Source organism: Fukomys damarensis, unplaced genomic scaffold (assembly GCF_012274545.1).
Source record: "Fukomys damarensis isolate Sample0158 unplaced genomic scaffold, DMR_v1.0_HiC HiC_scaffold_2, whole genome shotgun sequence".
In the NCBI taxonomy this organism is placed as follows: Eukaryota; Metazoa; Chordata; class Mammalia; order Rodentia; family Bathyergidae; genus Fukomys; species Fukomys damarensis.
In genome coordinates this window covers 10,452,100-10,477,356 of record NW_022900914.1, presented here as the reverse complement: position 1 = coordinate 10,477,356, position 25,257 = coordinate 10,452,100, and the positions used below count along the sequence as shown (strand labels likewise).

Sequence of the window (25,257 nt, the reverse complement as noted above, 5' to 3'; positions counted from 1 at the left end):
CTCAGAGTGATATATCCTTCATTAGGAAGCAGACAGGGTAGCCCATCCCTGACCCTGGCCATCAGAACAAGAACATGTCCACTTAGTTCCTATCAGCCTTACTGTTTAAATATAACGGGATAAAAGGTACAAGATCCCAATGATAAATGTAACTGTATTGTTTTCTTTAAATATACCAATAAACTTAATGGGGAAAAAATAAATATAAAGGGCTGATCCCGAATCACCCAACATGTGAATTACACAGCAACATGAGAAAGCAAGGTGAATGTAAAAAAGAAAAATAAATCAGTCAACAGAAGTTAGCCTGAAAAGTACATCTCTTCAGAAAGACCAGAGACTGAGAATATGAGGGAAACAAATTATCAGAGAAACAATAGAATTAAGATTTGCCAGAGATAAAGAGATGTGTTTTCTGATTAAGAGAGCCCATTAGATAACATCAATGAGTTCCTACATAGATCTGTACTTGGATACTTTGTATGGACATTTCAGAACTTCAGAGTTAAAGATTCTGACATCTCCCAATGACAAAAAAGAGATCCACTGCAAAGAAATCACAACTAAAACCAGCATCAGACTTTTCCTCAGTAACACTGATACTACAAAACACTGAAGCTAGGCCTTCACATTTCTGAGACACGTTTTCCAAAATAAAAATCATAACCAGAAAAGCTACTAATGAAGTGTGAAGGTGAGATAAAAATACGTCAGTTATCCAAAGAGTCACAAAGAAATTTTCCTCTGAGGAAGTTTCCCAAGGATGGCGGGGTTAACATGAGTCTCAGTGAAAAGAAATTCAGATTAATAGCCATGCTAGGGGCCTAGAAAGTAATTGGTACAAATTAGAAGAAGAAATCAGTATCTTCAAGAAGAATGACTTTCAAGGAGTATGTAGAACTGTTAGTGATATGGTAAAGAAGACAGGCATAAAATAAATGAAAAAGCAATTAAAAATTCTGAGGAGGGGAGTGCTGCATAAAAAAATCCAGATTCAAATATAAGGTGAATTAAAATGCACCACAACTTTGACAGGTAGGCGGGGGAGTGAGGGGGGGTTTATTTGATCCCACTGATGCTGGAAACCTCCTTGGAGTGGGGTATGTTATTGGACCCATAGAGAAGATTATAAATATAACCCTTATTCACTGCAGTGAGAAAATGTATAGTCATCAGTATAAAAGATCTGTTTATTGATTTTCAGTGTTTAGCGTCAACCTGTAAAGAGAACACAAAAGCCTTAATCATTCTTTTACAACCTTGACAAAGTTAACAAAAGTACAGCCTCCTCGGGAGGTCAGATGTGGCACAGGACAAATCCAAGGAAGGACAGGACAACTAATGGCACATCTTATAGTGAGGGCTCAAGCAGCACTGGCTGAAGCTTATAGGATAAGCAATAAATGTCTCTTGTAAGTTTGAAAAGGTAAGCAATAAAAAGTAAAAGGTGATTTAAAACTCATGAAGGGTTTAGAATCAGAATTACAGGGCCAGGGATTTAGCTCAGCAGTTCGGTGGCCTGCCTTGCAAGTGCGAGGACCAGAGTTCAATCCCTGATACAAAAAAAAAAAAAAGAATTACAGGGGTAGTGTTATTTTTCTTACTGTACTGTCAGTATAAAAAGTCTCCAGTTGTACCCATAAATAATACTGTGCCCATAATATTTAGACTTATGAAGGTTATCACTTAAGAAATTAGAAGTCCTTAAAAATGTTCTTTTGGGGGTATAGGATCTGATTGGAAAGGGTAGGGTTTGGAAACAGTTTTCTAAGAATTGATATTCGAAGCTGTTCTGCACTATTTGGTTTCTTGCCGTATATATGCATTACTTTGGTTTTTAAGATCATTGAGTACTTGGCATGTAGCAAATACAGTTAGAAGAGTTAGAGGTGGGGCCACAAATCTTGTAGGAGAAGCATCTGTAGAAGCAAATGATGCCAGGATTGGAGCCCTTCCTGGGGTCGTGTTTGTGTCAACTGTGAGAGAGGAAGGCAGGGCAGGGAACCACAGCTTACAACTCAGCAGGTAGAGTTCATGGTATGTTTGGCCAATTGATTGAAACTGTTGAGTCATAGCCCTCAGAGAGGTGAATTAGGAGAAGAAGTGTTTAGGACTTGGGGGCTCGGGGACTTAACTCTGCTCCCTTAGATTAATAATAATTCTAGCCAGCCAGATAGGATTACTGACAGTGCAGAGCTAGAAGAATCCTTAGGGAGGCTCTGTCCAGCCTTTCATTTTATAAACAAAGGAAGCTTGGTAGTGGCAGAGGTAGGGCTGAAATTCAGCTATTCTAACTCCGAGTTTCGTGTTAGATCAGACGAGTTCCAAACTAAGACACTCCTCCAACCAGGCACTGATAATCTGTTATGTATCTACTGTGGGCACTGACTTGACCACTTGGTTCATGTTATCTAATGTAAGTTTCACAGCAGCTATGTGTTATACAATTCCCATGTTAAATTTGAGCAAATGAAGAGAATTTAAGTAATGTGTTAATTTGTTTAAGGCCTGTAGCTGGGCAGAGGCAGGGCCTGGACAAAAAAAGAACATCTCTAAGTTCATAATCCTTGGTTTCTGGCTCATAGTTTGCTCCTTACTCTTTGAGGTGAGAACAGGGCATCTCTGTATTGGTGACCAGAGTAAAAATCATAACCATTTCATACTTAATCAGTGAACATGTCAACACAGCCCTGTACGGAGGGAAACATGATCCATACACTGGCACTGTGTGAGCAGGGCTCTTTGATCTGCTTCTCCATTCTCCCATGGCCACACTGGGTGAAGGTCTGTGTGCCACTAGTCCATCCTTCTTAATTAGAAGGAACCCCAGGAGACTCTGCATAGCTCCAAGCTATTCTGAGAAAAATAAACAGGAGCCAGAAAAGAGGGAGAGGAGAAATCCTCACAGACTTTAAAAGATTTATACTGAAAATATCCTAAGGAGTTTATGAAATGTATTTTTTTTTCCTTTTTTGTGTGTGTGGAGGAAAAACTGATGATGAAAAGATAGCTCGCAACTATAGTATTTCATTGACTTTAAGCTCAGCCTCTTATTGATAGTCCAGTTGCACAAAATAAAATTCATATAAACATCATCTCACATATTAGAACTGGAAATACAATCCATCTTCCATTCAGCTTTGAAAGCATCCCATTATTGAGGTACTGTATTACTGAGTCACAGGGACAGAATTTACACCTAGAAAAGAGGACCAGAGATGCAGGATGAGCTCTCAGATCTGACACCCCAACACCTTCAGCTTGGTTTTTGAGTTTCTGGTGTGTGTACCATACAGATGCATAGAAGAAATGGGACAGTGTCTTGATTTTTCCTGTGTTCTTTCAGTAGCTAGAAAAATCACAGCTTTCAGCCCAACTTTCTACCAACTTGGAAACATCAGCAGAAAGTCTCAGACCAGGGCATGGTTATTGTTCCTTTATTTGTAAATTCATCCTAACTTCAGATTCTACTCTCAAAGAGTCTAGGACAAGAGCATATCACCAGGAGATACTTCTGTTCTGGATAGATACATGCTAATTTAGGATTGGAAACCCCAACCATATTATGTTTTCTAACATAACACCTGTATTTGCAATAGAAACATATCGAAGACATCAGATTTGTATTTAGTCACACCCTTGTCCAAATGTAGTAGTATAGGATGAGATTGGGGCTCTCTTTCCCACCCCATCAGTCCTCTGGAAGTCCCAGTCTGATGGTGTCATGCAGCTGCTCAAAATGTCTAGCTTCCTATTATCCACAAAATAAAGTAAATCATCATCTAGGAATTATACGTTCTTTATATTCTGGTCTCACCATCTGCCAACCTAGCCTTTCTAATTTCCAAATCTCTCTACACATCCCACTCTGCAACCCAACATTTTCTACTTTTATGTCTTTGTCCCTCTTCCATCAACTTGTGTGGGGGGGGGCTTCTGCCAATATCTTTGTTTCTCTCCCTTTGCAAGAGCTAGCTTAAGAGCCTTTTTCTTTGAGTCTTCCCACCTGGACTCAAAGTCACCTTCCTGGAGTTTCCCAAAGGACTTTATGTGTGTTATGACTTTGTAACCTCTACTTATGAGTATAGTTCTTACAGGCATCTTTTCAGCCCTACCAGACCTGAAGTTCCTTGTAGGCTGGAGATGTGTGTAGTTCATGTCTGTGTCCCCAAGGCAGACCCTGTGCTTGAATATCTGCTCAAAATAGACATAGATTAATTTAATCAATATTCATCTGCTCCTGTTTCTCCTTAGCTGTCTGAGTTGCTGAACTATTCTGGACACCAGGTACCCTGATCATATTTTAGATTAAAAGACTGTTAATAATGAAGACGATACAAGAAAGAAAGCACTGCTTAAAATTCCAGAGCCTGGCATTTGCCTTAACTCTCAAATTAAGACTTGATAAATCACTGCCACATATATGTCTCCAGTCTGCTTCTCTAGAAAAGCAAGGGATTGTATTTGATGTTCTTTCCCATTCCGGGTCTATGGTTCTAACTCCATTCCTTTTTGTCTGTCCCCATGGTAAGCACACCCCCCCACTATAAGTTGGGGATAAAATATAGATACTTCACTGAGAGTTACAGAGCATTTTCAAATGTCCATGTGCCACGTTAAAACTGCAGCACAGAGGGTTCCGTTCCTAGTATTGACCCCTACTGTGCCCATCCAGCTTAGAAGCAGTCTTGTGTTCACTTCATCCTAATTTTAACCAGAAATCGCTTTTACATATTTTCAGAATATCACATGTCTCTTCTTCATGGAAACATGTTTTTCTGGTAGGAATCCCTACCTTTAACCTGCTTCATTCTTTATCACAGTCTGCCGAGTCATTTGCATCACTGGCAAAGTGGGCTCTCTATTGCCCAAGACTGCGACTCAACCTGCTTCATTCTTTATCACAGTCTGCCGAGTCATTTGCATCACTGGCAAAGTGGGCTCTCTGAAGATCGAATGGCTGGTTTAATTAAGTGTGGGAATGGGAGGCTGGTTAAGAAGGCTGAGCACTTATTAGCTGGTTCTCACTGGGGAAGTTGAGGATCATGTTGCAGTAGGTTTTCGTGAAAAAAGTAGCATCTATTGGTCCAAAACCTCAATGAGAAGTGCAGCAAATAAAATTAATTCATCAGAGGGATGCCTGGAACAGTAAAATGGTGCTGTGCTTTTATGCTGACAGTAAACTCCTTGGGTGTAGGATTCTTGTAGGTCATTTGGCTTGCGCCATTGGAATCAGGGTTGGCTTGTCCCAGAGGGAAACTTGGCTGCAAGCATGGCACCAGGAGGGATTTGTAGGGCTTTCTTTGTGGAGACCAGTTGCAAATTCACATGACTCATGAACCCAAGAACTGAAATGGATCTTGAGAGATTATTGAATTCAGCTAACCCTTTTCATCCCACTTTATAAAGAAGGAAACTGAAACCTAAGAAAGTTAATGCTGTGCCTAAGATCACTTAGCTAATAAGAAAATGGAAGTTCTTTGGAATAGATGTTTTTATTGTTTTATAGATGGAAAACTTGAGGCTCAAGGCCAATGCTAGAAAGTAGGGAAGCTTAAGAGAGACCCTTGATCTGACTGGTTAGAATGTACGTGTCCCCAGCCACCATCTATATGCCTCGGCCGTACTGTTTGCAATGGAAATCTAAGAGGGGGAGGGTTGGGTGTGTGGAGAGAAGGGAAAAAGGCCTCCAGCATCTCCCACTTTGATGCTTTGGTCCTGCCACAGGACTGCTGGTGGTCATCTTGCCTCTACACATCTGCAGCTTAATTTTTCCTGTTTCTTTCCAGGCTCCTTCCTCCTCCTCAACACCTCAGCAGACTCCAAACATACCATTCTCAGCCCATGGATGAGGAGTAGCAGTGAGCTCTGTACGCTAGCTGTCTCTGTGCACAGGCATCTGCAACCCTCTGGGAGGTACATTGCCCAGCTGCTGCCCCACAATGAGGCCGCGAGAGAGATTCTCCTGGTACCCACGCCAGGGAAGCACGGGTAAGTCTTTGTGTCCAAGATTGACTTCGTAAAAGTGATTTGGCTTCTGCCTGCCAATTTCCAGACTCTGTGACATCTACTTAAAACTTAAAGTTGTCAAGCGGCAAGGGCCCAGCCTGAACATTACTGCTAATACTCCCTTGCAGTATCTCAGGCATTGATCTGTGGGTCTCCCTCTCCACCTTGGCATGGTCCTTCCAGAGGCCAGAGGACCAGCTGGCAGAGTGGTATGTAATGTGTGGGTATTAAAAAATACTCATTTCCCAAATTCAAGATGGAGCCCAGGAGAAACTGGCTAAAAAGAATGTTAAATGGCTGGAATTAAAATAATTTAATATGCTGGAAACTGGGTTTTACCAGCAGAGCTTGGGCAGGAAGGAAAAAGAAAAAATATTGTGGCCACCCTAGCAGGTCTTATGAGAATGTGGAACTTCAGAACACACCAATATCATCTTAGTGGAGATTGAAAGAGAGCCTTGTCCTGGAACTCTGAAAGCATCACAACCTTGAAGTCATACCCACCTATGACAGCCAAATCCTCTGAGCTTTGAAAGGATCTCACTTACTCAGCAGTCTGTCAGGCCTCTAAAGAGAAGTGACATTGGAACTCAGACTTGAGTAGAGGTCTCTCTTTGCCTGTCTTTTTTCTCCACTAATTTCATAATTATAAGTACCATCCTAAGTTCCCAGTTTTGAGGACCCATAGATCTCATTACTTTATAATCAACAAGGATGAGGGACCCTTTTTGCGGCATATTTACAAGAAAAAATTATCTGGATTTCAGCTATGCTTGGATTTGGCTTCTTTGTAACAAAATACCTTTTCAGAGGTTCCCCTCTACACAACGACCCATCTCTCATCCTCACGGTATGCAGTGGGGAATCCTGCCTATTGCTTTTCCGATAAGACTGTATGACCTCCTTAGTGATTTCTTGGAAGTCTCCTCCCCACTGTTCCCTATTGACATTTCTGTATTCAGTTGTGCTTAGAAGAAATGCAACCTACTGCAATTCTAGTAGGAATGACATTTTGACATCAGGAAGAGTGCTGTCTCCATACCTCAGCTCACATCCACTTGTTGCCTCAGAAGTGTCTCTGTGGGCTCGATAGGAGGGTGCCAGTCTCCAGTGCCTCTTGTTCTAGTCTCCAAAGATCAAGACTATCAGGTGTCTGGGTACGCACTCTTTTGGAAGAGCTGTCTTCTGAGGTACAGCCTTCAGCCGCATGACTTCCCCTTTCCAGGGACAATCTCAAATGGTTGGGCCTCCCATCCATGGGCAGGGCTGGTGACGGCCTTGGCTGTGGTGCCATCTTACAGGCATTAGCCTAGCCTCATGATTAACGCACTCAACATTCCCTCCCCACCCAATCTGACTGATCAGGGAGGCTGATCCCCTGTGGGGATGAGTGGGGGTAGTGAGGAATCACTGAAGTCCTGGCAGGGAGCAGAGTTAAAGATCACTCTGAAAGCCAGGCTGAGAATATCCATGAATACAAGAGAGAAGGTGCCAGAGGGATTTTGATACATCCTGCACAGCAGTGTTCATTTCCCTGTGAGTAGGCAGGAAGACGGTGACAGTCATAAGGGCTTACAAAAGGTTTTCTCCTCTTTATCTTCCTGTGCTCCTAACTACCAAGTGAATTCCCAGTTAGCAGATGAGAAAACTGAAGCAGAGAGAGAGGAAACAGAAAGTGATGTAGTCTAAACTGGACCCTAGATTTCTTCTCTCTTGTCTGTGCTCTTTCCAAGAAACCCAAAGCTTCTCAGCAGGTATATGGGGCTCGGGATGGGAAAGCAAAAAGTTAAGGTAAAAGACTCTTGCAAGAGAAAGAGGATTTAGGTTGTTTGATGCCTCAAGCAGATGAGCCCAGGGCATGTAATGCTAGTACCTTCAGAATCAGTCTTCCTTCTACAGGTGGTGAAAACAGGACCATGGCCTCGGGATGTGAGCAGGCTGGAACTTCCCCCAGACTAGAGGCTGCCATGGTCTACCTGGCTGACCAGTGCATGCTCTCCCCAGCCCAATTTCTCCATCATCAGAGGGGGTTGGGCTGCCCTATTCAGGGTGTGCGTTGAGGCAGGAGAGAGGGATCAGGATTGTGCTAGGGTAAATCCAATGATTTAAGGTAAAGATGCCTAGCCCAGACAACCCACTTCCAACAAGATCATCGTGGCAAGGGTGGAAGGTGGCAGCTGAAGGGGCAATCGATAACCCGCTCTACTGCATGGAGGAACTCTGCTCCCCTGCCCATCTCAGTAAGCTACAAGACACAAGGCACTTACCCGAGAAATCAAGGAGGGAGCTCTAGATATTTGTATAGAGTTAGATCAGTATGCTTGACATTTTGGTAGAGCAGTTCTTTTTGGGGGAGGAAAGGGTGTCCTGTATATTTTCTCCCAACACACCAGATATCTGTGCAAATAGATGCCAGTAGCACCTCCCTAAATTGTGACAATCAGAAACCTCTCCTCCAGATACCGTAAAGTGTCCCCCAAGCATGGAGGGGCACAACCCCACCACCACCACTGAAAGCCATTGATAGAATAGTTTAGATCTGGGACAAACTGTGGGACTTACCTGGTTCAAGCTTTTCAATTTACAAGAGTAAGAATCAAGGGCCAGGAGAAGTTGTTCCCAGTCACATCCTGAGTCTCTTTTTTGGTAGACAAATGTCTAGAGTCCTACACTTGTGTGTATGTGCCGATCACTATACTGGGCCTGGATTACGAAGATATAGGGTCCAGTCCCTTTCTTTGAGTAGTAACAACTATTGCTACCATCTGTTTAACACTATCTGGATACACCGACCAGGTACTCTGTGGACTTTACAATGCGCTGTGTTATTAAGGCATTAAATTATTGTTATCAGTGTCCATTCTACAAATGAGGAAATTTAATGAGGCTGAGTAACCTATCCAAGGTTACAGGCTAGACAGGTGAGGTGTTCTGAACCTAGCCAGCCAGATTTCAGATCATTTTTATCCACTGCTGTCAGAGCTAAGCCATGGTAGTGCAGCAGAACAATTCACAGTACAAGGCTGTGAAGGATAAGCCTTGAATTTGAATCTTCGCTCACCAGTTCACTGGTCGATGACCTCAGTTTCTTGAGTACTTTCTATTTATTAGGACCATAGAGGCGCAGAGAATACAAAAGGTCAGATCCACTACCAAGAATGTTCAGTGCATGAGCTGTGTGGCTTCAAGCACATCCCAGTCCTTCTGAAATCTCAGTTTCTCCATCTGTAAAGGGAGGATGCTGGTGCTGGCCCAGCCCACATGCTGTTGTGGGTCAGTGTAATGAAGGGTAGAATGATCTTGCACACTCTGGGTAATGCAAATGGAAGGCACCATTGTCTAATATCCTAGCCTGTTTTGCTCTGCTCAGAGCCTAGGATCAAAAGAGACTGAAATAGGTCTGCTTATGGGGGTCACAGCCCATCTCAGAAATCCAGTGGTTCGCCTCACTGAAAGCTCATTCCATTTAATGTCGGTGATGACCTCAGTAGTATGACGCTCGGAGCAGCGAAGGGAACGCAGTGATATCCTGGTGATGTTGACTGTGATGATTACAAACAGGGCTGACTTCCTCTCATAATAGGAGATGAGGGTTTGGGGACTCGTGATGGAAAATAACATTCAGTGTTGCCACAGGGGAGAAAGTTGTAATAATAAAGTCCGCTGGGGAGAGCCTGACTCACAAGAGTGGGTTGAAGAATGACAAGTCTTACGCCACCAAGTCCCCAGAAATCCTTGCGTCGTGAGTGCAGTGGCAGCTCTGGAAGCAGGAGCCTGCCTGGAAGCACTCAGGGCAGGGCAGAGACAGTGGGGAATGCATAGCAGCTGTTCTTTCCTAGTCTCTTGGAAAGCAGCAGAGTGTCTGAGGTCCAGTGACTCACAGGGCATGAGCAGTCATGTCTGCCAGGGTGGCCTGGCTTTAGTAGGGGTCTCCTACGGGACAGCCAGATGGGTGCCAAGTCTGCTCATCTGCCCGGCCAAAATGACCGCAGAAGAAAGGAGACAGAGAAACCAGGGCTGCCAAGCAGCCCAGGCCAGCTGGCCACAGAATGAAGCAGGCACTGGACATCTTAGCGCAAAACGAGTGACCACAGAGTCCCCATAAATTGAATGACTATGATAATACCTACTTAATATGGCAAGGTGTGGATGGCATAAGGAAAGTGCCCAACTAGAGCAGGCATTTAATAAGCGCTCGGTCCTTTGCAGTTTATATGTTGTTTCCACAACCATGGGCTGAGTGCTTCTCGTGTAATAGGTGTCAAAGATGGCACAGCTGAAGACAATGAGGTCACGGCTTTCAAGGAATGTCCAGTCCATTAAGGAAGACACGAGTGAAATAGCAACGGCAAGTGCTTACGGAACCGTGTTGAAACTGAGGCCCAGAGAAATTAGGATGCTGAGCTAAGTTCAGTGGCCAGGAGAGACAGCATGGGCAGCCAGCCCCTGCTTCTGCCTAGCAAGCGGCCCACTGTACTGCACTGCTGATCTCAGGTGTCTTTGATCAACCTGGCAGCAACTGGCTATGTGCACTCAGTGCCGTGCTGGACGGAGGAGCATAAGCTTAAGGGCCGCTGGTTTTCCGGCCTTGGGCGTGATGCTCCAGAGCTGCTTCCCACACATCCGGCTCAGACATTCCTGCCCCTCCAAGCACACAGCTCTGTCCTGAATCCGTGAGTGTGTGACCAGGACTACACAGTGTGTGGGGAGAAGAACTGGGTCTTGAGGGGATAGGAGCTCTGATCGCTTGAGTTAATGATGCTTGAATGATGTTTTAAATCAAAAGGATTCGGTGATGCTCTGGCTTGTGCCTGGCAATGCTGTCAGGGGACATTTCACAGCAGGAAGCCCCGCCGCAGAGGTGAGAGAGAGCTAGGCTTCTCCTCAATGCAAAGCCTCGCCTCTCTGCAGGACCTTAGCTCTAGACCCAGAAGATGCTGGAGCTCAGTGTCCTCCCATGGGTTTCCGTATACCTGAGGCCTCAGGTGTGATGTGAGAGGGGTCAAACTGCATGCTCTGGCCAAACCAGGGTGCACCTCTACACTGGCACTGTATACCTTTCGGTCTCCTGGTGGAAGGCCTACCACGGGAAACCCTCAAACTCACTGTCCCTGGAGGAAAATTTCCAGCCATCTGCCCCAGTGAAGAAAAACGCAGGTCTGGGCTGGGTACGTGCACAGCTGTCACTATTTATTTTTTTTCTCATTGAGTTTATTGGTACATTTTAGGGATACAGTACAGTTACTTTCATCATTGGGATCTTGTACCTTTACATGACAGGTCTTGGTTCTCATTTTTTCCCCTTGTCCCTGCCCTCCCTTCACCCCCTCCTCCCTTCCCCATTTGCAAACACTTTATTTCCATTTTTTTCATTTTCTCATGTTTTTTTTCCTTTCCCCCTTATTTTCTTTCCCCTACCCCTTCCGTTTCCCCTATGCCTTTAGTCCTTTTCTTCCTATTTCATATTGTCAATTATATCATTAGGATCTTATGTACCATTATAGTTTTTCACACTATAGAGAAACTATTCAGTATTTACATATGTGTGACTTATTTATTTCTCTTAGGAGTATATCCTCAATATGTATAATATTATTAGTCTTATGTACCATTATAGTTTTTCACACTATAGAGAAACTATTCAGTATTTACATATGTGTGACTTATTTATTTCTCTTAGGAGTATATCCTCAATATGTATCCATCTTCCTATGAATGACTCTAATTTCTCATTCTTTATGGCTGAGTAGTATTCCATTTTATAGAAAAAAACACATCTTCTTTATTCAATCTCCAACTGATGGGCAAATGAGCTGTTTGCACAGCTATCACAATCGATCTATTTATGCAGCACTGGGGATGGAGCCCAGGGCCTTCACTCTGAACTGATTCTCCAGATATCTTTTATTATTATTTTTTTAAGATAGGGTCTCAGTAAGTCACAAAGTTGCCCAGGCTGGACTCAAACTTGCAGTCCTCTTGCCTCAGCCTCTCAGGGTTCTGGGGTTACAGGTGTGTGCCACCACTCTTAGTTAAGGTGGGAAATTGGGACCCAAGATCCCAGCCATAACTAATGTCAACCACATGCACTGTCTTCACAATACAGTTGTAAAGAAGGACACCAATCATTAAATAAAGAACAGCAAAGATGCTAACAGGAGCTATAAAGTGTGCCCCCGACAGAGGTTGCTCCGTGGGTGTCAGGAGGTGAGGTTTTGAAAGATCCTTACTCCGCTGCTGACTTGCAGCGTTGTTAAAAACAGCCATAGCCCTTTCGTATCTCATCTTCTCAAGTGGGGATTGTGACTGGACTCTGCCCCCCTCTGTCCCTGCAATGCCAGTGACTCTTTGTCAAGATGCCACCTACAACCAGGGTAGCAGTGAATGATTCTCTCTTCTTCTCTGCCTTTGGGCCCCTCCAGTTTGTTAGCAGGGCGGTTACTGGGTTGGATTACAGCTCAGCAGTAGTGTTTGGCTGGCATGCACAAGGCCTTTGGTTTGATCCCCGGCACAGCTCCCCACCCTGAGAATCCTTTAAACAAGAGGGCAGTAACTCTCTGTTGACCCCTAGAGACCTCCCACCCTCAGGTGGAGAACTCTGGTTTTTTCTGTCGACAGCCAGGCTGAGTGAGGTGGGGTCTCACGGGAGGACAGAGGTGCCACAGGCATTTGCTTCTGAAACGATACCTGATTGCTTTGGCCAGGGTAGGCTGAGTTAACTTCGGACCTCTCAGGGCAGTGTGTAAGTCAGGCCACCCTGGGAAATTAGAGCCCATGGAACTCAGCATCCCACCAAAGTTCTCCTCCAGTCTTGCCTGCATGATAAACAGGACCAGGAATAAAAGAGGTGATCGTTTATTGAAATTGATGCCCTCGAGTGGCAGTGTCACAATGATTTAATTTCAGGCCCAGCTTCTTCTCACTTTCAAAGTCATTCATGGTGTCAGCTTCTCTCTTTTTCTCCTTGGTCTGAATGACACACTAATAAATATACAATAAGGGCTTTAATGTCTGGGTGATTTACACTAAAAAGAGAAAGCTATTCAAAGGCTTTAAAGATAATTTTTACAAGCCTTAAAGCTCACACCCAGGCTTGTCAGGGGCATCTTTTCCAGAGACCCTGGCTTAGAAATAATTGTGCTACTCAGAGTTCTATGAGCACAGGTGGCCATGAGAGTTGGGGTCCCTGTGGTTTTGGAGGCAGTACCCCCACATTCTGTGAGCTGGGAAAGTTACTGAATCTCTGTGAGCCTTGGCTTCCTTATCTGTAAAATGGTAATAATTGTGCCTCTCAATGGTCGCATTATGATGATTAAATTAGTTACCATGTCCAGCAGGTGCTAAAGGGTTCCTCCCACTTGCCTGACCATCCATCTCTGGGGTCCAGGGTTTCCCTTCTTCCAGGCCCAGATGTAGAAGCATAGATGCAAGGAGAGCTAAGGTTAGGGTTTCATGTCCTTCATCCTTGGAGCGACCACTTGTATTCACTAACCTGGACCCCAGAGCACCAGCCTCATTGACTGTGCCTGCATTTACCATATCTCTCCCCATTTCGAGTGATATTATTAAAGTAACTTCTGAAATGCTGATCCTCTGTTAAGGAACTGGAGCCTCAGCCATTATCATGGATGCTGTCAAGCTTTGGTGGTACAGATTAGAGCCACGTGTTTTTAAAAATTCACGACTGAGTCCCATCCTGAGCCATTCTGATTTTATTCATCTTGACATGGGGCATGAGCATATGTATTTTCAGAAAGCTCCATGGGATTCTGGAATGCATCAAAAATTAAGAATCATAGCTAAATTCAGTTTGAGGTGGTTGATCACATAAGCTGATAGCTTTATATAACCATTTATCAAGCACTAAAGATAAAAGTGAAAAGAAATCTTGAGATGTGGGATGAGTTGATGTGTGGCATGGAATCGCCCCACTCAGGGCCAAACAGGCAGTGACAAATCTCTCTGACCTTGTCTTGTGCAACCCGCAAGCTGAGGCAGCTGGGAAATATCCAGGGCTGCAGGTGATTGGTCTTCTTTCATGGATATACTCACAATGCCTCTGTAGTTCTGACTCCAGAAGGACTTTGAAAGCCACACAAGACTAAGGGAGAATGGAGCAGAGATGGAAGAAAGGTCAGAACTTTCAGAGTCAGAGGAAGTCTCCATCCATCTGTCCATCTGTTCATCAATCATCCATCCATCCACCCACCCACCTACCCACCCATTCATCTGCTTCATTCTCAAAGTGTCACATGTTGACTCTCATCTAGGTCTCAGGTGAACAGCAGAGCCACAGCCCTCGTTTTTGGAGACAGATAGTATACTGTTAATATTCTTGGCAAATACTTGAGTACATATTCGGTTTACCACGTATGTCAACATCCATCAGTGCGTTTTGTCTTCACTGGAATCTGTTTTACACATTATTTTCCTCATTTTACAGACGAATAAACAGAATCTCAGAGTTCAGTAGTTTATCTGTAGTCCTGAGCAACACGACCAACACAGATCTTCTGAGGTCATTTTCTTTTCTCATATTGTAATTTCCCCAAGAGGGCCTTAAAGTTAAACTCTGGTGTCCTGCCTGGTCCTGAGGAAACTGAGAGATGCTGTCATCATCCATTAGCAGACGCTCTTCTCTAGAAGACCCGTCTGATATGTGGCCATTTAATTCTAGGCCACAGCATTACGGGCTTGTACATCTTTTATTCTTCATAGTGGCTGGCATATTAGGCGTTCTGTATTAGGGTACTGGATTGGTTTAAGGTAGTTTTAGAATGCATTTCTTCTTAAAACTACTCTCTGGTTCTAAAAGTTACAACCTGACCTGAAATCATGTTATGGTCTTCTCTAATCCATAGAGAGATGAAACATCCCTCCCTGCTCTCCACTAGTACCCAGGGATAGATGAATAATCCTCTGGGGCTCAGGAAGTGGCTGTCAATGTGTACCTCAACTGTGAAGGTTGCTACTAAGTACAAAGGACAGTTCTTTTCCTGGCAGGTAGAACTTTTACTCACGATTGCTTTCACTGACGAGCATCAGAAAATAAATAAAAAGACCATCAGCTTCTGCCAGTTTTGACCTTCAAGATTTGACAGCCGAAGGCTTGTAGTGGGGTTCTTTTGAGCTGGTTGCTTTTGTTTCCTTACTCTGCCCTGGATATTTGATGAAATGAACACCAAGAGGATGAGAGAATTACAAATACCTGTAGCCCCATGCCTTGTCAGCATGCTATCCTGGCAAATCCCATAATGATAAATATATGTTGCATACAAAGAGAATTCAAATGGCTAGAAATAATCACTTCTCATCTCAGACGTGTTTATTGAGGCTCACCATTTTCCAGTGCGGGGGGTGTTCAAATAGAGGAAGTTAGGCATAGCCCAGTAATGTCAAGAAATACATTCATTTGTTCATTTACACATTTTGTCCACAAACATTTATGCATCTTGTTCAAGCCACTGCTGGGACTGGTGGCTCTCCCTGCTTTCAAAGAGCTCACTGTGAGGTTTGGAATTGGACAGCAACTGTCAGTCCAGTGCTCTGAGGAAAGGCTGTAATGAGTGCTTACATGGAGTGCTGGTGGCCATCAGGCATGGTGATCCCAACAAGAGAATTTGGGCTGGCTCTGGAGAAAGAGGGGTTTGCATGGAGAGAGCACATCTGTGCAAAGGTCAGAGAGCCCAAGAAAAGGAGTGATGAGCTGCAGATGTGAGACTCTTTGAGTTTGTCACTTGGAAACCATCCCTGTGCCACACCGTCCCCGATCCAGTCTTTCAGAGTTTTCTTCATATGTGTGTGCTGGTTGGTTTGTGTGATAATAATTCACCCCATGCCCACAGAGGCAGTTCCTAAACAGAAAAGTCTCTTCCTTGGTACTTACTCATTACCACCACCTCTGCTTGGACCAAACGTCCTGCAGCAAAAGCTCAGGACACCTCTGTTGGATCTGGGTACTTTCTTCCTCTCTGGTACCATCTTTCTCCTCAGTGAGGAGGCCAAGTGCCTATAGATGACTCAACCATGTTTTGCCATAGCACAGGGGGATTCACAATATGAGCTTTTATACTTTTTGGTTATAGTTAGGTCAAATTCCAGAAAGTTTCTATCCTGTTACCTTTGCAGGAAGAGTAGCTAAAGTGGGTCATCCCTCATGGATTGTTCTTTATTCCCTTTCTCACCACAAAGACTCTTATGCTCTGAAAAGCCCTTCCAGGGTTTCCCAGATAGTGCTGGATTCCAGGGAGACCATGTGGCCTTGTGACAATCACAATGCAGTGACTGGCCTGTCAGGCTTCTCCTGACAGTCTCCAGGGAATCAGTGTACATTTCCTGTTGGCTCCCAAGTGCCAGCGCATAAAGGATAAGGAAAGAATGAAGCCACTGAGTAGGGGAGAGCCAGGATTTGGAGTCTGAGGAGTTCTCCCCCTCCTGCTTTCCCTGTAATTTGCATAAAGGCAAGGAGGAGCAGGTGCTTTTTGTCTGGTGCCAGGGTTCCTTCTGAGTACTTTCCTTGCTCACCCCAACTCGGTAAGGGAGGGGCTCTCTGTACCTCTTTCAGTAAGACACCTGAAGCTCAGTGAGGTTAAATTCTCTGTCCAGAGTTGCACACACAGCTAGTTAGAAGAGTGAACTTGAACCTAGCAATCTAATGCCACAGTTCCTGCATCCAGTCAGTTTCCTACTATTGGTGGATAATTAAGAATGAATTATTTTTATTAGCCATCACTTATCTTTCATTAATGCCCAAATCCACATTTCCTGTGGTATAAATACAATCGTTCCCCTTGCCCTTTCAAACTGCACGGCAAAATTCTAGGGTCTTGTCCCACAGGAGAAGCCCATTCTGGAGAGCAGACAGTCCTGGCAGCAAGGACCATCAAGAATTATTCTCAGCCCTGCTGAAGGATGTCCACTAGGGAGCCGGACCTCAGCCCTCCTTTTTCCTGAAGTTCTGAGTCCCCTGCTTCTGGCCTTCAGGTGATAGAGACAGAGTCTCTTACACAGCATTTGTAATGGAAAACGTGCTCAAGCTCAAACTCAGCTCTGCTTACCATTTTCTCCCAGCTTTAAAGTGAACCGCTATGTTTCTTATTGCCTACCCTAGTTCTCAGTTTTCATTTTCCTTCTGTTTTGTTCACAGTACCATATGCACATGCCTAGCTAAACTTCTCGCGTTTATAGAAATTCATCCTCTTAGGGTTCAGAGCCTTAGTTAAGAGCTATAGCAGCCGTGGGATTTCAAATTTAAAAGTATTCACAAAATCTACATGCAGATTTGGTACAATGTCTGTTCTTGAGAGAATCCTACATCACTAAGCTCAATGAATGAGCATTCCTGCTGCTTGCAAATTACTGCTATTTTTTTTTCTCTGCTAGTAGGTAAGTTTTATGATAGTTGAGAAGGAGAAGGCACAAAGAAAGGCTACAACATGAGATCAGGCTGGACCCAAGACAGGAGATCTAGTAGCAGTGGCTTTGGATATTTCTTGAGGCCATTTACGAAAAGATCCAGGTTCCTAAGGATCCAGGGCCTTCCCACCCTGTGCATCTCAGATGCCTGCCGCATATGGGAGTCCAGGAGAAGAGTGGGGGCTGTGCCGCTTCATCCTCGGCCCATTTATTTATTTATTTATTTTGGTGGGGGGGGGTACCGGGGATTGAACTCGGGTCCTTGCTCTTGCAAGGCAGGCCACTGAACCGCTGAGCTAAATCCCCAGCCCATCAGCCCATTTCTTGACTCAAAGTTTAGTTCACTGGAAGGAGTGGGAGAGAGAAGGCACTCCATGTTGGCTACCATTCTACATGTCCTGCTAATCCTGTCGAACCTTCTTTGGAGTCCTTGAGACTACTTCAGTGACTCTTCCAGGCTTTAGCAAGTCCCCAAATGGAGCAAGTCAAGACTTTGAGGAGAGAGTTCACACGTAAATATTGCAGCCTGTGCATCTTCTGCTTCCAGCCCATCAGTGGATACCTGTCCTTCCTAGGAGCAGAAGGATGAGCATTATCATCATATCTCTTCAGCATGTGCTCAGAAAATGCTTATTAAAAGAAAAAAATCTCCTAGTTTAATTGGACCAGAAACACTTTGGAATCTAGAGATGTGATTTTAAGAAGAAAAAAAAAAGAGTATGGAGAAATCTCTTGGCCACAATTCCATTTCTATCCTGCGTAACAGCTCAGTTTCTTCTAGATAGATCAGACGGAATGATTTCCCTCAGCCAGTATCGTCTTCATTTGTAGCCCTGACCATTGCACATTGATAAGCAGACGTTGGAAGTAGGATCATTCCGATGCTGTCTGATAGCCCTCTCCGTGCTCTTTTTAGTGCTTCTAATTTTCTGGGTTATTTCCTGCATATTTCCTGTTCTTCGTCATAAGACCTCTATTTGGTATTTTTCCCCGATTCCTCCTTTTTCGTAGTTTACTAGTCTTTACCTCACCACTTACCCACACTGATTCCTGTTGAGTGTTTTATCTTTTCAGACAAGCTAGAATGAATTCCAATTGCTTTCTCTCCAACTGTTCCTTAAATATTTCCTCCATTCTTTTGTTTTTCACTCTCAGGACTACAATTCCTCCCTGACTGCATAAAATTCTAATCAGTATTCTATTGGATGTTTACCTGTAGACCTTGGCGCTACTCCCCTGATGAGTTTGCTAGCCCTCCTCTCACTGGCTTGGTCACCTTTCCCAGGGGAGTCTCCTGGTGCACACTGAATCGTCCTCTCAGTATATCCAGATTCTTTCCATGTCTGAAAAGCTTGGCTTGTCTATCAGTTTCCTTGATTAACCCTCTGCCACCTTGTCTAATTTAAGGATGGTCTCTGGGTTTTGGACAGCTGGTGGCAGCAGGTTCATTATATGTGGAATGAAAGCCAGGAAATTCAGTGATTGTTAGTGCCAGAGTTTAGATGACAGTAAAGCCCTTGTACCAGCTGTCTAGGGTCCTGGAGTCCTTGAACTTCTGTGGCTGTTTCTCCAATTGCACATTCTCACATGAGTGTTTATGGGTTAAAGGCATAGCCTAACTAGCAGAATTTGAGAAAATATTTCAATCACAGAATCATGGAACAGAAAATAATCTTAAGAGTCATTAAACCTCTTTACCTTCATTCCAAATCAGTGTAAGAACATCTTCCGGAGCTCATCCAGCTTTGACTTGTTTTGCTGTGACCAGTAGGAGGCTTGCAATGTTTTTGATTGTTTGTCTGTTTATTTGTTTGTTTGTTGGTACCAGGGATTGAACTCAGGACCTGTGTTTGCAAGGCAGGTATGGTACCACTGAGCTAAATCCCTGGACCCAGGATGCTTGCAATGTTACAAAACAGATCACCTCGTTTTAGCTCAGTTTTACCTCTTAAGTTTGATAATGTACTCTTGGCTTTATAACTGTGTTAATAAATGTCTCTAAAAAGTTACTAATATCTCTAAGCCTCCAGTGTTTCACCCATAAAATGGGAATAGTGGTGCTTGCCCTACAGAATCTTTGTGAGGACACTGTTTTAAACAATGATGACTAATGTGTGCTGTATATTTACCATGTTCTTGGTACTGAGACACGTGATTGCATTTGACATTACACTTTCCCTTTGAAGTAGTATTGTGATAATGTATATAAAGCACCTAGAATAATTTCAGCATTTGATATATGTGTGTTAATTCCTTTTCTATTTCATCACTGTACCCTTTATTTGTACCCTGAATTACATAGAACAAGCCTACTTCTCACAAAAAAGCAGTTTGTCATCCTGTTGAGGATAATTTTCATCTCACTTAACTCTTCTTTCCAGACTGGCTGATATCAGTTTCTTCTACAGCATGTTTTCCAGAGCTCTATTCTCCAGATGTGATCTCACCAACTGAGGGGCCAGGATCCTGCCCATCAGTGATTTGGAATCTCACCCACTGGTGGGGCATAAGCCTGGCTCATTCTTTCACCAGCAGCATCCCGACACTTGAACCGCAGCCACCCCAAAGTGGGTACCAGTAGGACTCAGAGAGGCTATGAGAGCATTTCACAAAAGCCATTCTTTGGATTGTTTGCATCGTCTCTCTTCCCAAGGGAGAATCCTCAAGTTTCTCTTGCAGACAAAGGAGGCTTTTCTTGTTTGCTATTGACATTCCCCAAAACGTCTGATTCACAGAGAAATTTAATTCTGGCCCCGGCTTTCATGTCACATAGCTTTGTTTGTCATCCCCGTAGCCTGCCAGCTTTGCCCCTTTGTTCCCCTAATTGCTAGAGACATTTTTATACTGAGTAAATTGCATCAGACTCGCTGCAAAATGAATCCATTTGGGAAGAGTATGAGCTGCACTGTTGTCTTAAGTGTGCATTAACATTTAGATGCGTTATTTAAAACTGGTCTGGGGTTAGTGCCAGAGAGACAGCCTCGTGGCTATTTCTGACTCACTTCCTACTGCTGGACTCCTCAGAAGGGAGTGGGGAACCCTGTCACCCATCGGCAGCTCTCTGTTAGTCTCCATCTCTAGGGAGAGCTTGAACTAGGTGCGATTTAAGAGATCAGAAGTAGGGGCTTGATTGACAAACTGAGCTTGACTTGGTGATCTCAGAGTGAAATAAAGGCAGGTGAAGGAGGAGACATAAAGGAGAAAAGATTCTCTTTCTCTCAAATCATATCACACACATTACACACACAGCACACACACAGAGAGAGACACACAATCCAGGTTGAAGTATAGGTCATACAGCTGAAGTCCTTGAAGGTAAAAAAGAAGGCATACACACAGAAGCAAAAGACATCAGCCAACCATTTAGTTTAAAAATTAAACTATTCTGGAACTGATGAAAAAAGCAAAGCTGCAATCCTGATGAGTGTGTGGTGTTGAGTGAGCTAATTCTTTTACCATCAGGAGAGTCAGATAATATCTCCATTAGTAGCAGAAGGTTTAAAAATTAGAGAGAGTTACAATACCAGGACAATTGCCTGATTTATTCATTTTTCAATCACCTGGGCTCATGGCCTAAACTGGTAATGGACTCCATCCATCAAAAAATTATTCTCTCTGGCGTCCTGGTTTCTGAAGAAATCTGGATGTCCTCATGGAGAACTGGTTAAATGATTTAATGTGTTTGAAAGCTCTTAGCACAGTACCTCAGTAAAAGCTGGTTGCCTGTTGGTTCTATTTTAATTCTATGCTCTAGCTATCACGATCCATTAGATGCACAAAAGAAATAAAATATCAGAGGTATAATGAAGATTCCGAAGCCCTGAGATGTGCAGCCATCTGCCGTGGAAGAGTGGCACCTTCTCAGGAAGATTAGCCTGAACACCCCACCCTCAAGTGTCCTTTCTCTCTCCGGGCCCCTAAGGCTCTCTGTCAGTAATAGCCCTGGGCTTGTGTAAGTGCACCAGCTACGTGCCTTTCTGTCCATTTCTCCCACTACTGCCTCAGCTTCACCAGGTCAAACACTGTACTTTCATTTTGGTGTCTACAAAGTGTAAAACAGTGCCTGTAACAGAACGAGGTATTCACTAAATGTTTGTTGCCTGAGCAATACTAGAAAATTAGAACTTAAAAGTAGTGCCATGCTAATTTGTGAGTTGGCATGGATGATGAGAGAGAGCATCTTAATCCATTTCTACCAGACAAGCCTAAAATGAGGCCCCACAGCCGAAGCAGAAAACAAGAATATTCCCTGCTAACCAAGCTTGTTACATTCAGATTACGACAGCTGCCAGTTTAGCTCTTACGATATATGTGAGGCATTGATGTGAATGCCTTTAACAGTTTTTACTCATTTAATCTTCACAATAGTCCTGGGAGGTAACACATTATTATTCCCACCTGATAGGTTAAGAGATTGAACTTAACACAGCTAGAAATGAAAAAAAATGGAATTTGAGCTCATAGGATCTTGCTCTAGGGCCCAATGCCCCCTGCACTATATGATACGACCTCTCCAAGAGATGTGAAAAGAGCTTCCCACCTCTAGCGGGACATGCGCCGTGGCCTATCGGGTGACATATGATATAGATGGGATTGGGTTATCAGCAAGAAGACATTGCCTCCTCTGTGTGTCCCACATCAGACAGCATCTCCACCACCCCTTATATAAATGGGCCCCATTAATTTAGCCACCACTAGGGCAGGAGAGAGACTACTATGTTAGCCGTTTGCGAAAACTGAGAGCAGAACCGTCATAGGCTTTCACTGAGAACGTGAGCCAGAGAAATGTTTCCTGCTCTCCCTCGATCCATGTGGGAACTGGGAGCCCAAATCTGTTCTGCATATCACAAAACCCCCAGGTGTGCACTAGTAGAGTTGCATTCTATGCCTAGGGGAAACTGAATAATAAGCCACTCATAGGAGAGATGAATACAAAATATAGAAGTGGATAAATTGAGGCAATATGGTAAGGACAGGTTACATGCGTTCTCCTGCTGTGCCACAGCTCAAGCTGAGCATGACCACAGTCTCCAGCTCTCTCTCAGTGCCTGAGCCCACACTCAAACCACAGGAGCCACATCTCTCCCCAGCTCTGTGAGTCAGGCGTGGCCTCGCCTTTCAAAGCTGTGTGAATAGGATTTCCAAAAGCTCTAGAGGAAAAGTGAAAAAATCTCTTTTCCAATGGCTTATGAAAATATTCTCCTGTAATTGAACTTTCCCCTCTTGCCTGTGCCTTTTGATTCCTGCATCTAATTGCTTTTTAACCAGTAGCTACTGTGTTCAGAGACTTCAAAGTCACATCTGTATCTTTTGTGCTGAAAGTGTTTTACCATGTGCTTCTAAAGCTGGTTATAGGTTGATTTTGATGAGAGCAATGTAAGTCCCCCCAGACTTGCTATAATTAATACTCTGCTTACATGATTGGAGAAAGAAAATTATTTATTGATTCCCAGTGCAAAAAGAAAATCAACAAATGTCTTTCCCACAACCTCATGATTCCATTTTGACTCCCTCATCTTGGCCAGATCTTACCACAAGGCCCACCTCCCCTCATTCCTAACTCATCCAAGATTGCTGTTATTTAGTCTTCATTTGTTCATTTACTGAGTTCTTATTTCAATAAGAATTCTCCTGGTTCTGGGGATTCAGCCCAGTTGTTTCACCGCCTGCCTTGCAAGTCCAAGGTCCCAAGTTCGATCCCCGATACAAAAAAAAAAAAAAAATTATCCTATATGTGCAGAGAAATGTAGAAATAGAGGTGAAGACAAGCAGAATTAGTCATTGTCTTCATGAAGTCTGTACTCCAGAGAGGAACATGAATATCACAGTATAAGTACGTGTATAATAATGCAAGTAATACGGCAATACATGATGGAACATTGACTCCCATGGGCTCTTATAAGAGGGGTCCCAACCCAGGCCAGAAGAAGTGGCATTCAATGACCAGTGGGAGGGACAAGTGGCAAGAATTGTTCTAGAAGCAAAAGAAGCATATGTAAGCCCAAGAAGGGAAAGAGGTGGGGTATTTTTAGGAAAATATGCACCTGGGCTTAAAAGAAGGGACTGTTTGGAAAGGCTGGGGATAAAGAAAAGCAGAGGACTGATTGTGAACATGTAGGATCACAGTCTTTGTCTTCAGAGCCAGCCAAACCGGAAGTTGTTTTAAGATTAGGACTTTGAGCAAGCTGGAAGGAGGGCAGGAGTGGGTGTGGAGATCTCAGGCCTCAGCAGAAGCCCAGGGTAGGGGAGGATGATTTTGACTAGAGAGTGGAGTACAGAGAAAAGTATAAAGGACAGAATTAGTGATGGATATGGGTGGGAGAGGGAGGAGATATTTTTGCTTGAGCAACTGTGTAAATGGAGCCATTCATTAAGCAAGCAAAAATAAAAGAGGCACAAAGAGGAAGGTACAAAGTTCAGTTTGGAGATGATCTTTCAGGAACAGGAAGGAGCCTCCAAGTGGATATGCCCGCAGACACGAGGTTCTGGAGTTTGGAGGAAAGATCTGGGTTGGAGGGAGAAACTAGGAGTTGCTGGTATGTGAAATAGCCTTGGAACCATAGGCCTATGTTTAAACAACCAAGAAATTAACCGGTAATGAATCATAGGCCCACACATAAAACTTGAAGCCACAAAATTTCTAAAAGAAAATCTTTGAAAACTTAAGAAGTTCAAAAATCATAAACTACACAAGAAAAGATTGATCAATGAAAATTGATCAATATTTAAAAGTTTCTGCTCCTTAAAGAATTCCATTTTTTAAAAAAAGCCACAAAAAGGAAGAAAATATCTGTTACATATGACAAATTACTCATGCCCACCCAACTGAGAAATAGGTAAGAGATTTTTATAGGCATCATATAGAAGATCTACAAATGGCCATTGGGCATAGGAACACAGAAAAAGATGCTGAAATTAAGAAGGCTGATCACACCATATACGGTCAAGGATATGAAGAACTAGAACCTTCTTGTACTGCTGGTTGGAATCTAAAATGTCATAACCACTTGGGAAAACAGTTTAGATGTTTTTGTAAATGCTAGACATGTGTCTATCATATAACCCAGCCATTCACTCTGATATTTACCCAAGAGAATTAAAATATGTCCCCAAAAAATATTTATAATATTTCATTCATATTTATAGTAGCTTTATTTACAGTCATTCAAAACTAGAAATGGCCCTACTGTCTGTCTACAGGTGATTGGATAGAGAAATTGTGATTCATCTGTACCATGAAGCACTGTCCAGTAATTAAAAGAAATGAACTACTGATGCGTACAACGTGTATGAATCTCACATCATCATGCTGAGAGAGAGACATCACATAGTCGTGCTTTTTATACATACAATTCCAGAAAATGTAAATTAGTCTCCTAATCCTTAATGGCAGAAAGGAGGTGATCTCCTGGAGAGTAGGGCTGAGTGCAAAGGGATGAGAGAACTTTTGTTTGCAGTAGGAGAAGGAGGGATGGAGATGATAGAAATGTTTTGTATTTTGAATGTGGTTGTGGTCTCCTGATAGAACAACTATTATAAATCATCAAATGTTATACTTTAAATGGACGCCATCTATTGTATACAAACAAAGCCTTAATAAAGTTGATTATATATAAATATAACAGAGTGGGGAGATAAAAGAACCAAGAGAAAATTAGTGAAAGTGGATCAGAAGTAGGGTGCTCATGTACAGACAAAGTGTTGAGAGTTTTAAGTGTGAAGGGTTAGTAAGAGATAAAGGGGTTAAAAAAAAATCAGGGCCAGGGATTTAGCTCAGTAGTTTGCAAGGTCCCGAGTTTGAGCCCTGGCACCAAAAAAAAAAAAAAAATAAAA

At 43.4% G+C, this 25,257-nt stretch overlaps 1 protein-coding gene across 1 annotated transcript in view; it reads left to right on the top strand.

The window, feature by feature from the left end:
• Alk (ALK receptor tyrosine kinase) overlaps positions 1–25,257 on the top strand; it is a gene marked incomplete at its 5' end in the record, with an annotated part of 685,791 nt that overhangs the window by 370,581 nt on the left and 289,953 nt on the right. Inside the window, one exon of the mRNA XM_033762181.1 lies at positions 5,790–5,991. Within this exon, the coding sequence (XP_033618072.1) occupies positions 5,790–5,991 (202 nt within the window). The remainder of the gene's footprint in view (positions 1–5,789; positions 5,992–25,257) is intronic.